This window comes from Carassius carassius, chromosome 2 (assembly GCF_963082965.1).
Source record: "Carassius carassius chromosome 2, fCarCar2.1, whole genome shotgun sequence".
NCBI classification, from domain to species: domain Eukaryota; kingdom Metazoa; phylum Chordata; class Actinopteri; order Cypriniformes; family Cyprinidae; genus Carassius; species Carassius carassius.
This window is the reverse complement of record NC_081756.1, coordinates 19999554-20015434: the sequence shown is the minus strand read 5'-3', so window position 1 is coordinate 20015434 and position 15881 is coordinate 19999554. Positions and strand designations below refer to the sequence as shown.

At 38.0% G+C, this 15881-nt stretch overlaps 1 protein-coding gene across 1 annotated transcript in view; it reads right to left on the bottom strand.

The window, feature by feature from the left end:
* Positions 1–673: 673 nt before the first annotated feature.
* Positions 674–15881, bottom strand: part of LOC132097408 (intelectin-like) — a 27479-nt gene continuing 12271 nt past the window's right edge. Inside the window, exons 2-8 of the mRNA XM_059503104.1 lie at positions 2945–3013; positions 2696–2830; positions 2368–2615; positions 1909–2067; positions 1685–1805; positions 1361–1467; positions 674–1162 (exon numbers count right to left, since the gene is read on the bottom strand). Of these exons, the coding sequence (XP_059359087.1) occupies positions 1010–1162; positions 1361–1467; positions 1685–1805; positions 1909–2067; positions 2368–2615; positions 2696–2830; positions 2945–3005 (984 nt within the window). The 5' untranslated portion in view covers positions 3006–3013 and the 3' untranslated portion in view covers positions 674–1009. The remainder of the gene's footprint in view (positions 1163–1360; positions 1468–1684; positions 1806–1908; positions 2068–2367; positions 2616–2695; positions 2831–2944; positions 3014–15881) is intronic.

The window sequence follows — 15881 nt, the reverse complement described above, 5'->3', positions numbered from 1 at the left end:
GCCCAAGCTGTAGGGTTTCAGCACTTTACTCCTTTTATGCTTACTTCAGACCAGTCATTATGCATCTGATGTAACAATCATTTCAGGTCTAGCTTTCCTGCTCTCTTATTTCGTAATCTTACTTCTCAGAGATCATTTTCTGATGATTCACTTCTCTCACTGTGCATACTTTAATTGTAGGTTCCAGCTTCTCACTCCAAGGTGCAGTAAGTTGTGAAGGATGAACACATTATGGTAGCCCTAGCCTTTCCTCATACCTCTCTTTTGCCTTTTAATAATATATTTTTTATTTCCTCCTGTTCTCTGTCTTTAACAAGGAGGTTTATAGTTACTTGGTTTTCTTGGGACATGTATTACAGCTATAAGTCCTTCTAAAATTGGGCTTGCAGAGTGCATGTGTATATTGTTCTGTCCACACTGGGCTTGTATATTTCCCCATCACCTCTACTTAAAGCTTCTCTAATTATATTTTGATTTATAATCTGGTCTCTTCTCCAGATTGTTTTTTGGTCCAATCAGTTGTTACTGCATGTCCATTTTGGATAACCTCTGGTAACCTCATAATTTTTGAGGTCCTGATCTTTGTATCCTTTTGAACAGTATTACTTGGGAATAAGATCTGTGGTTTTCCACTAACCTGCTGCACAGCAGTAACCAGACAGACTCCAGACAATGCCTTTGAATATGCTTTAATGACACACGGGAGGACCTCATACCAATCACAGATAATCCTCCCGGCAAAAAGAATGCCTCAGTTTATAACAGCAGTTTAGCATAGGTAACAAAGATGGTAAAGTAAGAAGAATCTCATGAGCATTTTGAAAGTCTGCCATTGCCTTTTTTATGTATATAACCTTTTCCATATTTTTTATTTGTGACACATACGCATTCTGATTTAAAGGTTATATATTGTGATGATATAGATTTATGAAAATAATTGTGCATGTAGCATTCCAGTGTTAATCAGTGTGACATTAGTCAAAGAGAAGATTTTAGACTGATCAGCGTGTCAGCGATAAAAGAGAAGCACAGCTGCTTCAGTTATTACTTTGGAAGCACTCCATCCTTCATTAGTACCATAACCACTCCAGTCGAAGCTCGCAAAGTCCCCACACTGTCTAGGAGCCGCTTCAGGAAAGTGTCCACCTCCACCAATACAAAACTGCAACAATATGAGTACATTACTTGCAACATAACATGCATTTCTTCAAATAACACTGATGCTGTATATTAATTTATGTTGTAAGTGTATTGAAAATTTATTTCCTCTTCATTTTTATACTAAAACATGAATTGTTGTCTGTTACGAATTTTCTTTATTAAATGTTTTTGTAAATAACCCAAATTATTTTTAACTCACATGTTCAGTGTCACAACCGCCAACAGGTTTAACGCCTGAACAAAGAGCCATAGCAGCCTTTTCGTTATTGTAGACCCTGAATGCGATGAATCCGGGCTCAAATATTCCTGAAATAAAAAGGCATAAAATATATCAGTGATGATTGTCTGTCATGGTAGATGTCCATGCAAACACATTATGGCTTTCATTAAAGTGTTCAGATCTCAAAAGTCCTTTGTACAATAATATAACTGAATAATACATAGATTTTATGAATGCCAATCAATTTAGTTACTTCTTTTAAAAATATTTGACAAAATACTGGCTTAAGAACTATTGCCATACTTCTTGAATTTGGCCCATAGAGATATTTGGTTGATAACGCATTTCCAGTATCATACACTATTGGAATAGCAGGCCCATTATCAGTGTTGCAAGTCCCGATTCCAAACCTCACAGGGAATTTCTGGAAAAATTAAGATAAATGTTCAGTGTTATTTTTATTTGTAGCTTTGCTTATATTTCTGTGAATGTTTCAAACACAAAACTGGTGTCGAAGTTTTTCTGACCTTAAATAAATTGAAAAGGTTTCCTCCATGTAAGGTTAAGAAGTGATTTTCAGTGTGGTATCGCAGGATGGAGGCAGTGGTCCAGTGTTGCATCTCACTATTATTAGGAACATGCCACACAGACACATCCTGTGCCTCAATGTCAAAGTATCCAGGATTCTGTCAAGTCAAGTCAGATTTATTTGTTTAGTACTTCATAAACTACAAATTCACTGTATCATTGCATTTATAAAACAACTTCAGTTGTGCTTTTCCTAAAACAGGTTGAAGTTTTGTTTTCCCAACAGTGTCAACATGATCAAATCTATAATAGTTTTTAATATGATTAAATATTATTTACCTGACTGTGTCAGATTCTGTTTTAGATTCTAGATAAACATCATTTGATTGTTGGTTCAGTGTCTTAATGTCCTTTATGTTGAATCATGGCTGTAAATCCTTAAGTGTATTAAAAAGTACCTTATAATCATCACTTGTAGCGGCCTCAGCAGTTCCAAATGTTACTCTGTTTGCCCATGTCCCATCACCATCAGGTCGGTTTGGGTCGCTGCCCTGCTGGCTAGACCAGCGATCACCAACAGTGCACTTTCCATACATGTTGTTTTCATGAACACTGCCCACCAGGGTCCAGCCACCGCCCGCAGTGGTCATATCACAGAACGTCTGGTAAAGGACCCCTCTTGATGAGATCAGATAGTACAGGCCATCTGATTGAACAGAAGCACTCCTGAGTCAAATAAATGCAGCTGTTTCTTACGATAGTAAAAATAAATAAAATATATTGTACCATTATAAACATGATACTTGTCACGAATTTCTTTGCAGCTTTGTGCAGCAAATGTAATTCTGTCCAGAAGTTTTGCAGACTCAGGGTTGCTGCAGGAACCACAGAAATTACAAAATGTCCCTTTTTCTTGATTTGCTACAATGTGAAACATAAAGGAACATAACAGATATAAAACAGATGTTATATACATAATGGGATTTTCAAAGTCTTCTGATAAATCCATTTCAATCAACAAACTATTACACTTACTTTGTGTAGCCTCACAGGACCATACATGCAGTAAGAGGCTGAGAAGGATACCTAAAAACATTTTGAACTCTGCAAACAAAAGGAAGAAAGACTCACAGTTAAACATTAAGCACATTTTTCTGTTGTCAATTTGTTGAAAAAAAAATTGTCTAGTGCAGGGTTTCTCAATAGGTGGCCCACGCTAATTTCAATAATGTAGCATGAAAATTCAAATGCAGCAGCAGAAAGTGACATTAACTTGACATAACATTACATTGTGTCTACACCAGACGCAAGCTGTACGGCGCAATGCATCACAATACAATGAACTCATTATAATCAGTGATGCTGTCTACACTGGATATGGTGCTGTGCGGTGTGACATATCTGGGGGGAGAAAACAATAGGTTACTGTTGAAACCCCGTTTCTCTGAAACATCGAGTGGAGAAATCCATTTATGGGAAGGGAATCTGTACCTGATTTCTGCAGAAGCATCCAATTGCTTCAAGTCTGGCTTGACAGACAGAAGCACACAGCCAATGCAAGGTATGGCCCCACCCCTTACCTGAGAGCTTATGAAGGGAAGTCGTGGCCTAATGGTTAAAGAGTTTAACGCCTAACCCTTAAGTTGTGGTTTTGAGTCTCGGGCCGGCAATACCAAGACTGCAGAGTACGATTTTGAGTGTGGGTCACCATACTTGGCTGTATGTCATATCACTTTCATATAAGGCCTGCAAGCGCTGTTATTCTCCAGTAAGTATATTCGCTTCTCGTGCAGCAAACGGGGAAAAGCTGGTGGATCTCTCCACTCGATGTTTCAGAGAAACATATCTTCAATGTTCTCTTTCATCATCTCATGTTGGGAATCCACCTATGGGAAAGACATGGGAAGCTCTCCGATTGCCTAGAACAGCAGTTCTGGTAAGGTTCTGTAAGCCAGAGAAGGACGGTCTCCCCAAGTGGCAGTGCCTGACACGTCCCATAATCATATACCTGGCAACCCTGATGCACACACAGAACACAGGTATAAACTGAGAGTGCATGAAGCTCACTGTCATGTTTAGCTGATACCAAGGCCAAGAGCAAAGCCGTCTTGAAGGACAGCAGCTTCAGGGAAATTCTTCCCAGGGGCTCAAAAGGACATTGAGACAGAGCCTCCAGCACCATGGAGAGATCCCATTCAGAAACAGTCCTCCTGATCACTTGCAAAGAACAATGAGCACCCCTTATAAATCTGCAAATTAAATTATGCTGTCTAACCGTTGAGCCCTCCAAACCCACATGACAGGCAGAAATATCAGCCAGGTAGACCTTGATAGTGGGAAAAGACTTGCCTTTATCCATAAGGTTTTGTAAGAAACACAAAATATCAGAAACTGAGCACTGATGTTATGTCCATCACACCACCCTTCAAACACTTGCCACTTACAACAATATAAGGACAGTGAAGAGATGGCCCTGGTATTCTCAATAGTAGCAAGCACACGCGGGGGAAGCCCTAGTGCTTTTAAGTTTGTCCTCTCATTGGCCAGGCCCATAGAGTCACCCTGTTTGGGTGTGGGTGATACATTTTCCTGTGGGCTTGAGACAATAGGTCCGTGCTTAGGGGGAGACTCCATGGTTGGGCATACAACAGAGGGATTATCTCTCCCAGCCAGGGTGCTTTGGGCCACCTGGGTTTTATCAGAATAAGAGATAAGCTCTTCTTTCTCACCCAGGCCAGTGTGGGGATTATCAGGCACAAGTGAGGAAAAGCATACAGCAGCACTTTGGGCCATGGGTGGGCCAGTGCATCTACCACGAGGGGCACGTCCACGTCCTTTAGCAAGAAGAACATAGGACAATGACTGTTTTCTATGGCGTTATTTTTGTGCCTCAATCCTGAGCGAGTAATTGTAAGTTTTGAGCACAGAGAACCATATTTGGCAGGCACATTACATTTTGAACAGAAATTAACAATCGCATAAAAAAAAAATTCGCTTGAGCAAATAAAAAACGATTCCGTGCTTAATAAATGTATTTGCTTGTTTGCTATTATCCATATTAACGTGCAATAATAACCCCTCGCAGTTTACTCAGGTGCTCTCTCACAAACTTCTTCTCTGCGCTCCTGTCAAGTCCCTCTCTCTCTCTCTCAACCTCTTAATACTGTGCGCGCTCAACTCTTGACACACGCTCGCTCAACTTACAACAGCGTTACATGTGTGCCACAAAATCAACCAATCTGAAAATTAAAGGGTCAATTGTGATTGGCTGGTTTAACAAACGGAAAATAGGTTTTTGGCTCTATTTCTCATTTTGTCTTTTGTGGTTTACACATCGGTTTATGGCTTCAATATTTCATGCGCACTTGTGGGTGGCGTTGAAATGCTGCTTTCATCTGATTGGTCGAATTGCTCCGCCCTCAGCTCGGTTTTTTTATTCTTTCAGGCAGAATAAGAGTCAGTACGAGTGCGGAACTGTAATGTCTGAAATCACCACTCACTGTTAATTAGAATAATATTTGAAACAGATGTGGCTGGTCACATAATTCGTGCTGCTGTGACTTGCAAGTGACCCCTTAAAATAATTTCTATGTTGTAGTATTGTATGAATATTGTCAAATAGTTCTGTCTCTTTGGATAAAACAAAGTGAAGTGGAAATCAAAATCAATAATAGACTGAACAGTTCCATGATAATATGTCTGTAACATTTATTACTTTCGTCTTTTAAGTCTAAAGGCACTAGGTATGTGTGTGTGTGACATTAATAAATAATTGTGAAAGTTAATATAGTTAAATTTATGAAATAAATTAGTAATATTAGTTTTATTACTTACTAAATTGAATGATGTTTCTCTTCTTAGTATTCTTTGTTGGGTTTGAGAAAACCAACATATTTTTAAACATTATTATTATTATTTATTATAAGAGTAATTGACACCGACTAGAACTTTAATGTTTCACCAAATTCAGCTCAGATCTTCAGACTCGTCTGACTCGCGTTGCTGTATAACTGGTCAGACTTAACTTCCCAAAAAATCCTAGTGACTTTTGTTACCCGAGCAATGAAGGCCTTAACACTTAATGTCCACTAGAGGGGGCGAAAGGATTTCTGTTTACAATAGTTTAAGTGACAAATATATACAAGAATTTCATGTGTACTGCCATGAATATACCATATCTGTGTACAAGAATAAACTTCACACTTCAAGCTGTACAACTACTTAAATCTTCCCAATCTGGCTTTTTCAACCTACCTCCAAATTTATTTTAAGATATAGTTTATTAACACTGGTTTCTGCATTTAATGTTTGTCCATCTGGAACTTTTATTTTTCATGAGCTCATGATAAATCACATGCAAAGAATGTGAAGAGCTTTGAAAATGTTTTTTTTTTTTTTTTTTTTGAAAAAAAAAATCGTTATTGAATTCTAAATAGGAAATTAAATGATCAAAACGTACATGGACCAGATGGGCTTTGGTTCTACTAGCGATTTGATTGGAGACCAACAGCCAATCACAATTGACCCTTTAATTTTCCGATTGGTTGATTTTGTGGCACACATGTAACGCCATAGACATAATATACGTAGACGCCTCATGACGTGCTGGAGCGAGAACTGATTTACGATTCGGGTAGCGGAAGTATTTTGACTGACACGGAGGCAATCATTGTGACAAATAACTAGGAGGAAAGACTAGGACTGAGAAGTAAAGGTAATATAAATACAGTTTAAATAAATAAATAAAAAGAAGGGAAAAGGGTTGTGTGAGGAATTTGCAGTGGGATTATCGACCGACGGCCTGTATAGGTCCGGAACGGTGGTCTCACGGAGTTCCTTGCAATCCGTAGGAGATGGTAGGAAATGACTCTGACAGTGAGAGTAATAACATGGCTTGTAGTGAGGAAGATGAGAGGAAGCTAAATGAATGGGAAAGTGCTGGTAAGGGAAAGAAGGGAGAGAGTCGGAAAAGAAAGAAAAATCATGCATCTAGCATTGGAGAATCAGAAAGTGATGAAAGTGGAAAAGGGGAAAAAACAGTAAAGGAAGGAATATTGAATGTTGTTGTCAGATTTGAAGAAGAAGGCGGAATTAAGAAAATTGACCCGATTAAATTAACAAAAATCATCAAGAATCAGATTGGGGAAGTGAAATATGCAAGGATTTTAGGAGATGGGAATTTGCTAATTGGATGTGAAAATGGGACCCAGTTAGACAAAGCTAAAAGGATGACATATATTGGTAAAGTTAAGGTTCAGAGGGTTGTAAAAGTTGGAGAAAAGAGAGATAACGGAGGTAAAGGAGTGATTTATGGGATTCCCATTAATATCAATAATAAAGAAATACTGGAAAACATGAGAGTGAATAAATTCACAGTGAAAAGTGTCAAAAGATTGACCAAAGGAATAGAGAAAAAGGACACTGAGTCAATACTGATTGAATTTGAGGAGAAAGAGTTACCTAAAGAGGTATACTTTGGATATGTAAGATATAATGTGAGAGAATATGTACAGAAACCAATGAGATGCTACAACTGTCAGGAGTTTGGGCACACTGCTAAAATGTGTAAGGGGAAAAGAAGGTGTGCTAGATGTGGAGGTGAACATGAATATGGGATGTGTGGTGAGGGAACAAGACCTAAGTGTTGTAACTGCGGAGGAAATCATAGTGTAGCATACTGGGGATGTGAAGCACTTAAAAAAGAGGTGGAGGTACAGAAGATAAGACTAAAAGAGAAGGTGTCATATGCTGAAGCAGTTAAGATGAATGGACAGAGGAATCAGAATATAGAGGGAAGAGTGAATAAAGGACAAGAGGAAATGGATGATCAGCAAGGGATGAGGAAAGCATGGATAGAAAAAAAGAAACTGGTCACATTCATTGCAGGAGTAATTAATGCAACACATGAGATTAAGTCAAAAACAGAAAGAATTCAAGTAATTGTGAAAGCGGCAGAACACCATTTGGACATGATAGGGCTGAAGTGGGAGGAAATAAATGATGAACTCAGGATGCAAGCAAGTCAGGAGGCATCATGATTAGGTTTTTAATCCTAATAATGCTGATTTTACAATGGAATGCGAGAAGTCTCTTAGCTAATGGGCAGGATTTTAAGCAATTTGTTGGTAGTAGGGTAGAAAAACCAGAGATAGTGTGCATTCAAGAAACTTGGTTAAGACCTCAATTGGATTTTGTTCTATATGATTATGTAGCGGTAAGGTATGATAGAAGGGAGGGGGGAGGAGGAGGGTGTGTTACATTTATAAAGCAAGGAATACCGTATAAAATCTTAGGAGTGGGAAATGAACAAGAATATGTAGTAGTGAAAGTATGGGCAGGAAAGAGAGAGTTGGTGATTTGTAATTATTATAATCCTTGTAAAAGACTAGAGAAAACTAAGCTAGAAAAGATAGAGGGACAAAATTGTAATAATATTATATGGTGTGGGGATTTTAATGGACATAATACTTTGTGGGGGAGTAAAAAAAGTGATTACAATGGTCAAATAATAGAAGAAATGATAGATGAGAAGAATTTAGTGTGCTTAAATAATGGTGTAGGTACAAGAATTGATGTTAACACTGGAAAAGAATCAGTATTAGATCTCACATTAGTTTCAAATAAAATTGCAGCAAGATGTGATTGGACAGTGCATAAGGATGGCACAATAGGCAGTGATCATTATCCGGTGTGGTGTAAAATAAATATAGAGGTAGTATGTAGTATTGGGGAAGCAAGTGGAAAATGGATTTTTGAGAAAGCTGATTGGGGAAAATTCCAGGAGGAAAGTGATAGGTTGTTTAGGCAAATTAAAGATGAAGTTAGTGTTGAAATATTAGATAATCAAATTAAGCAAGGTATAATATCAGCAGCAGCAGAATCCATTCCCAAGAGTAAAGGAAGATGTAAAAAGAAAGTAGTGCCATGGTGGGATGGAAAATGTAAAGAAGCAGTGAAAAATAGAAACAAAGCATTTAGATTAGTTAAAAGAACACATAATTATGATCATTTGATTCAGTATAAACAAGCACAGGCAATAGTTAGGAGGATAATCAGACAGACAAAAAGAACATTCTGGAAATCTTATTGTGACACAATAGGAAATACAACTCAAATAGGTGAAATATGGGGAATGATTAAAAAGATGGGGGGGGATAAAAGAGAATGGAATTATCCAGTTCTGACTGAAGGAAATGAGAAGGCGATAACAAATAAAGAAAAGGTAGAGATGATGGCAAAACGTTTTGTTAGTATAAACAGTTCTAATAACTTGTCAGAGGAAGGAAGAGTAGCAATAGAAAGAACAAAAGCGCAGTATAAGGATGTGATATGCAGGAAAGATAATGGGGATGAGGAGCAAGATGCTCCTTTTAGCATGGGAGAGTTGCAGAGAGCGCTGGATAGGTCAGGGAAAACGGCTCCAGGGAAAGATGAAGTGTGCTACAGTATGTTAAAACATTTAAGTATAGAGGGTTTGGGGAAATTATTAAATTTATACAACAAGGTGTGGGAGGAAGGGAGACTTCCACAAAGCTGGAAAGAGGCAATAATTATTCCAATAAGGAAGCCTGGAAAGGATCCAAGTAATCCTGGTAGTTACAGACCAATTGCATTAACATCGCATATATGTAAGATAATGGAACGTATGATAAATGAAAGACTAATATATCTTTTAGAGAGTAGAAATAAAATGGCTAGATGTCAAAGTGGTTTTAGAAAAGGAAGAAATACAATGGATCCTGTGATCATTTTGGAGGAGGAAATAAGGAAGGCACAAGTGAATAAAGAAACTGTAGTAGCAGTATTCTTTGATGTGGAGAAAGCATACGATATGCTGTGGAAAGAGGGTCTTTTAATCAAATTACATTTAATGGGAGTTGGAGGGAAAATGTTTAATTGGATTATGGATTTCTTAAATAGAAGGAATATACAGGTGAAAATTGGGGTAGATTTATCAAAGCAATATGTTGTAGAAAATGGAACACCACAGGGAAGTGTGGTTAGTCCAACTTTATTCTCCATTATGATTAATGATATTTATTTAAATCTTCCAGGGGATATAGGGAGGTCTTTATTCGCAGATGATGGTGCTATATGGAAGAAAGGTAGAAATGTTGAGTATATTTTAAAGAAGATGCAGGAAGGAATTGATCAAGTTGAAAATTGGGGATTAAAATGGGGATTTAAGTTTTCAGTGGAAAAATCAAAAGTAATGGTTTTTACAAATAAAAAGAAGAATAAGGAAATTAAGCTGAAAATGTATGGAAGTATGTTAGAGAAAGTAGAATGTTTTCGTTTCTTGGGAATATACTTTGACACAAAACTAACATGGAGAGAACATATAAAGTATACAGTTAATAAATGTAAGAAAGTGCTAAATGTGATGAGATGTCTTGCTGGGTTGGAGTGGGGTGCAAGTGTTTCAGCTTTAAAATATATATACATTGCTTTAATAAGATCTAAATTAGACTATGGGAGTATTGCGTATGGGTCAGCAGCAAAGACAACATTAGCTGAATTGGATATTGTGCAAGCGTGTGCCTTAAGAATATGTTTAGGGGCAATTAAAACTTCTCCAGTATGTGCACTTCAGGTGGAGGGAGGTGAAATGCCATTGTGGCTTCGACGGAAACAACTGACTGCAAACTATTGGATAAATCTTCGAGGGCATGAGGATAGTCATCCAACAAAAAAGGTATTACAAAAGTGTTGGGAAAAGGAGAGAAGAAAGAAAGAAAGTTTTGGCTGGACAGCTGATTTAATTGCAAAAGAAATGGAAGTGTATAATAAAGGATTTGCTAATACTGTGTTATGGCCTGTTAAGCCATTTTGGACATTGGAAATTCCGAAGGTTGATCTAGAGCTTTTAGTAATTAAAGGTTGTAACAGAAATATAGATATAATCAATGAATATTTTAAATATAAGAACAAGTATAAGGACAATACGGAGATTTATACAGATGGGTCAAAGGACCTACAAACAGATGCGACAGGGTCTGCGGTATACATCCCTAAATATGAGATAGGAATTAGCAAAAGAACATCTGACAGCATAAATGTTTATGCAGTTGAATTATGTGCTATACTTGTTGCATTAGAATGGATTGAGCAATGCAGGGATATTAACATTCTAGTATGCAGTGACTCAGTATCAGCTCTTATGAGTATGAAGACTGGAAAAGCTAGTAGTCATCAAGAAATATTATATGAAATCTTGTTTTTAAATTCAAGGGTATGTAGACAAGGGAAAAATATAACATATATGTGGATACCAGCACATGTGGGCATACAGGGAAATGAGAAAGTTGATAAATTGGCAAAAAAGGCAACAAAAAAAGAACATGTTGACATGGAAATTAAATTGTCAAAATCAGAAGGGAAGAGTCTAGTGTGGAAAAAGATAATGGAAATATGGCAACATCAATGGGATCATGAAAGTAAAGGAAGACAACTATACATGATTCAAAATAAAGTAGGCAGTATAAGAGAGATGTCAAATAGAAGGACAGAACAAGTGGTAATAACAAGACTTAGGATTGGGCATTGTAAGTTAAGTGGAACTCTTCATATGTTAGGAAAACATCCCACAGGCCAATGCGATGAATGCCAAGAGGAAGAAACAGTTAGTCACATTTTTATGTCATGCAGGAAATTTATAAAAGAAAGACAAGAGTTGAAATATAGCTTACAAGAAATTGGTATAGGACAGTACAATTTAAAAAGTATATTAGGATGTGGAAAGAGTGAGCAAGGAAAGAAATATTTGTTTTATTTTTTAAAGAGGACTGGACTGGAAAAAAGAATATAATAAAAAAGTGACATGATAATAGACAACAGATGGCAGTAATGTAACATATTGGATACCAACTGCCTTAAAAACCCAAGGAAGAAGAAGAAGAAGAAGACGTGCTGGAGCGTGATCCAGCGTCGCCGCCATATTGGTTGGGTCTCTCCACTCAACGCTAGCACCGGAGTCAACGGAGAGCGAGCAATTATGCCCGTATTTTGTGCAGCTTACGGTTGCAATAACCGACGCAGTATTGATACCAGATCTCATGGGATTACATTTCACAAGTAAGATTGAATAATAATTTAGGTTATTTTACCATTTATACAATTATGTCATCGTAACTAACGTTACTTACGTGTAACGTTCAGCAGGAACTAACGTTAGTAACTTACTCTTTCTCATTATCTCTTGCTGTTTTTTTTCTCTTCACACTTTGAAGGTTTCCCAGTGATACAGGCTTGAGGAGGCAATGGGAAGTTGCTATAAGACGGGAGGGTTTTGTTGTGACTGAGTCGTCAAAGCTCTGCAGTGAACACTTCAAGCCTGATGATTTTGACAGGACGGGTCAGATTGTCAGGCTTAGAGATGGTGCGACCCCATCTGTCTTCAACTTCCCATGTCATCTCCAAAGAGTAGGTGTATTTTACTCTAAATGCTAACAGAGATGTCTATGATTCATATGTAAAACAAAAACGGTAAAACCGTTAGATATTTCCGCATGTATTAGTGATGTATTGTGTATTAAAATACACTGTGGGATACTTAAAACCTTTTCAAGTGTTTTTAATGAAGTTGTTTTTAAGTATTATGTTTATTATATTTTAGCCTGTAGTAACGAGGAAAACAAAAACTTCAAGGAAAGCTGAAGAGAGCCTATCAGTGGGCCTTTCTCAGCATTTTCCTGAAAGTGAACCTCCCAGCTGTGTCCCATACAGCTGTGAGCATCATGGCTGTGGTCATATCAAAATCTCTCCCTTGCTTTCTGCAACTCTTTTCAGAAATACTCATACACTTATATGTGTATGAGTATATTTTATAATTAAATAAATACACACATGAACAAATACACACCTTCTTTCACTGACATTCTCTCATACACGCACCCTTTCTCTCTTTCCCATACTCATGGTGCTGGCAGTGATATTACGGGTAAGAAATTAAGAATGTGTGCCTGCACATATGCAGTGCTATACACCAAACAACTGTGAGTGGTATGATATAAACATCACTGAAAATATTTTCATCCTTCTTTCTACTAGGACCACTCCTATGCATTGCCCAATTCTCCTACTCGTCTAAAGGCCAGACTCAGTGAAGCTTTGGCTAGAGTGGAGAGTCTAGAGCGGGAGAAGCAAAATGCAAAGACCCGAGAACGGAGAGCAAAGAAAACCGTAAAGAGTCTTCTGGAAGATCTGAAGGAAAAGAACCTTATAAATGAGGAGTTGAATGAAAGGCTTGGCTTCCACTCTGGTAAAAATAAATTGATAATACAACCTTGAATTGTATGTTGTTTAAAATCTTTGTCAGACTTTACAAAAGGTATTATTTCAAGGGAACTTTCTAACTAGTCTGTCTAACTACTTAAACTGAATTTCAGATCTTCAGGTAGACCTCTTTTCAAAACGGGGCCATGAATACACCAAGGACCAGAGAGAGTTTGCCCTCACACTGCACCTCCATGGTCCGAAAGCCTACAGCTACCTGAGGGATTCTCTGCATCTTCCCCTGCCACATCCTCATACATTGCAACGGTGTAGTACATGGTTTTTTTATTACACTTTTCAAACATACTGGTTAAAATACTTAAAACACTTCAGCCCTACATAATGTACAACAAACAGGGAACTGATGTAGAAGTTTTGAGCGTGTATGTGCTATTTTTTTTCTTGGAAAATGTCTTCCAAAGTATTGGAAAAAAGAACAATCATAGGAAAAAATGAAAAAGTGCCCAAAATAGGGATCCAAGGGTTGAAGCACTAAATAGCTATTTATTTTCTTTTTGTAAAGGTGGATGCAATCAGTGGATGCCAGGCCTGGGCTCAACACAATGATGTTGGACATGTTGAAAAGAAGACGTGAAGAAGACCCTGCTAAATATGGCTCTGTGGCCCTCATGTTGGATGCCATGGCCATCAAAAAACATGTCCAGTACAATCCCCATACCCAGAAAATGTCTGGATATGTGGATATGGGGAATGGCATGGATGAGACTGATTTAGCCACAGAGGTGCTTGTTTTTATGGTGGTAGGAATACAGGGTCATTGGAAAGCTCCAATTGCCTACTACCTCACAAAGTCTCTGTCTCCAGACACACAGAAGGTCCTGGTTGTCCATGCTCTGGAGGAATTGCATGCACGTGGCATAAAAGTGGTCTGCATGACAATGGATGGACATGCCTCCAATGTCAACATGTGCAACCAACTCGGGTGTCAGCTAAAGGGAAACCCCCATGAGCCGTTAAAAACCTTCTTTGAACATCCAGTGACTGCTGACAGGGTGTTTGTGTTGATGGATGCTTGTCACATGTTGAAACTGGCACGCAACATGTTGCAGGCTTACAGCCCGATAACCAGCGCCACTGGAGAAATCAGATGGTCATACATCGTTGAGCTCAACAATGTCCAAACAAAAGATGGGCTGCATGCGGCCAACAAGATAACAAACAAGCATGTTCAATTTGATGGCCAGAAGATGAAGGTGTCCCTGGCTGCTCAAACACTGAGTCACTCTGTAGTGGTAGCACTGCGCACACTGAGGGACCTTGGTTATTCACGGTTTAAAAACTGTGAAGCAACGGCAGAATTCATTGAGGTAACATAACATACAAACATTGTTATATAACACTACATATTCTGCATGAAAGCAATCTCCGTTTATACTTACCTGTAGAGGGAAATCCAAGCAGAGCTTTGTACTAAAGTACTTTTTTATATATTGAAACTAGATTATAATTTGATTTCCATGATACGATACTACTGTTATGGGTGATATATTATTTAACAGAACCTTATGCTTTTTTTTTAAGATGATTGACAGGTTGTTTGACATCCTGAACAGCCGCAATCCCCGTGCCAAGGGATACAAAGCTCCTCTGGGTGCTTTAAATTGGACAGAGAGAGTAGAGCTCTTGTTGAGAGGCAGGGAATACTTGCTCAGTTTGGTGATGAAAGATGGCACACCCCTCCACCAAACAAAGAGGGTTTTTTTTTTTTAAATATCGAATGGTTTCCACGAAAAGTTCACAACATCATAAGTTAATATGATGCTCGGTTCTCTTGCTATGTATCGAGTTCATAAGATGCTCTTTCTCTGGTTTGGATCGTTTTGCTGTCTGCAGTTTTGTTTCTGTTGACTCTTCTGTTCAGTATTTTTTAGGTCATACAGGACAGGTGTCAAATATGGTATGTATGTTCATATGATGTTGCTGTTTGCAAAACCAGAGGCAGGAGGTAATGTGAGTCCCTCCTGCTTTAATGAGCATATCTTGTATTGCACTTTTTCTTCTTGTTTATGATGTTTGTCTCTGCATGTTGGAATCTTCTTGTGTTCAGTGTTTTTCAGGTCATAGAGGTGTCAAATGGTATGTATGACATGTTCTTGTTTTTAAGCTCTCCTTGTTCAGTTTTAATATAGTTCCTAGTTGTTCCTGACACTGAGTTATACTCTCAAGAAGCACCCAGTAATTTTGCACCCAGTAGATTTGTACTATACTTAAATCATTTACCATTCAGGAGAAAAACATGTATTGCTGCCGCTGTCTCTGTCACCATGTGTTGTTACATGTTATGAATATTTGTAGAAAAGTCAATTAATGTCTTTCAATAACTGCAATTACTAGGTGCTCTCGAGGTGTCTTGTTTTGCCATGATTTTATTGATGGAACGCTTGTTTTGAAGGTATCTGTCAGTCATTGGCTTTGTCATCAACATGGACACATTGTTGATGATGATTCCTGACCTGCTCCAAGTTCAGCATTATGTCTGCACATACCGCTTCAGTCAGGATCACTTGGAGCTTTTGTTCAATTCTGTCAGGGCATCAGGTATAATTTTCACATTTATGATTAGTTTTTTTAGTCCATGGGCCAGACCGGATATTGGTACCTTCTGGGTGGGCAAATTATAGTAGAAGTTTTTTTTATATATACAGTACCTATACATCCCTAGTTTACAGTATGATTT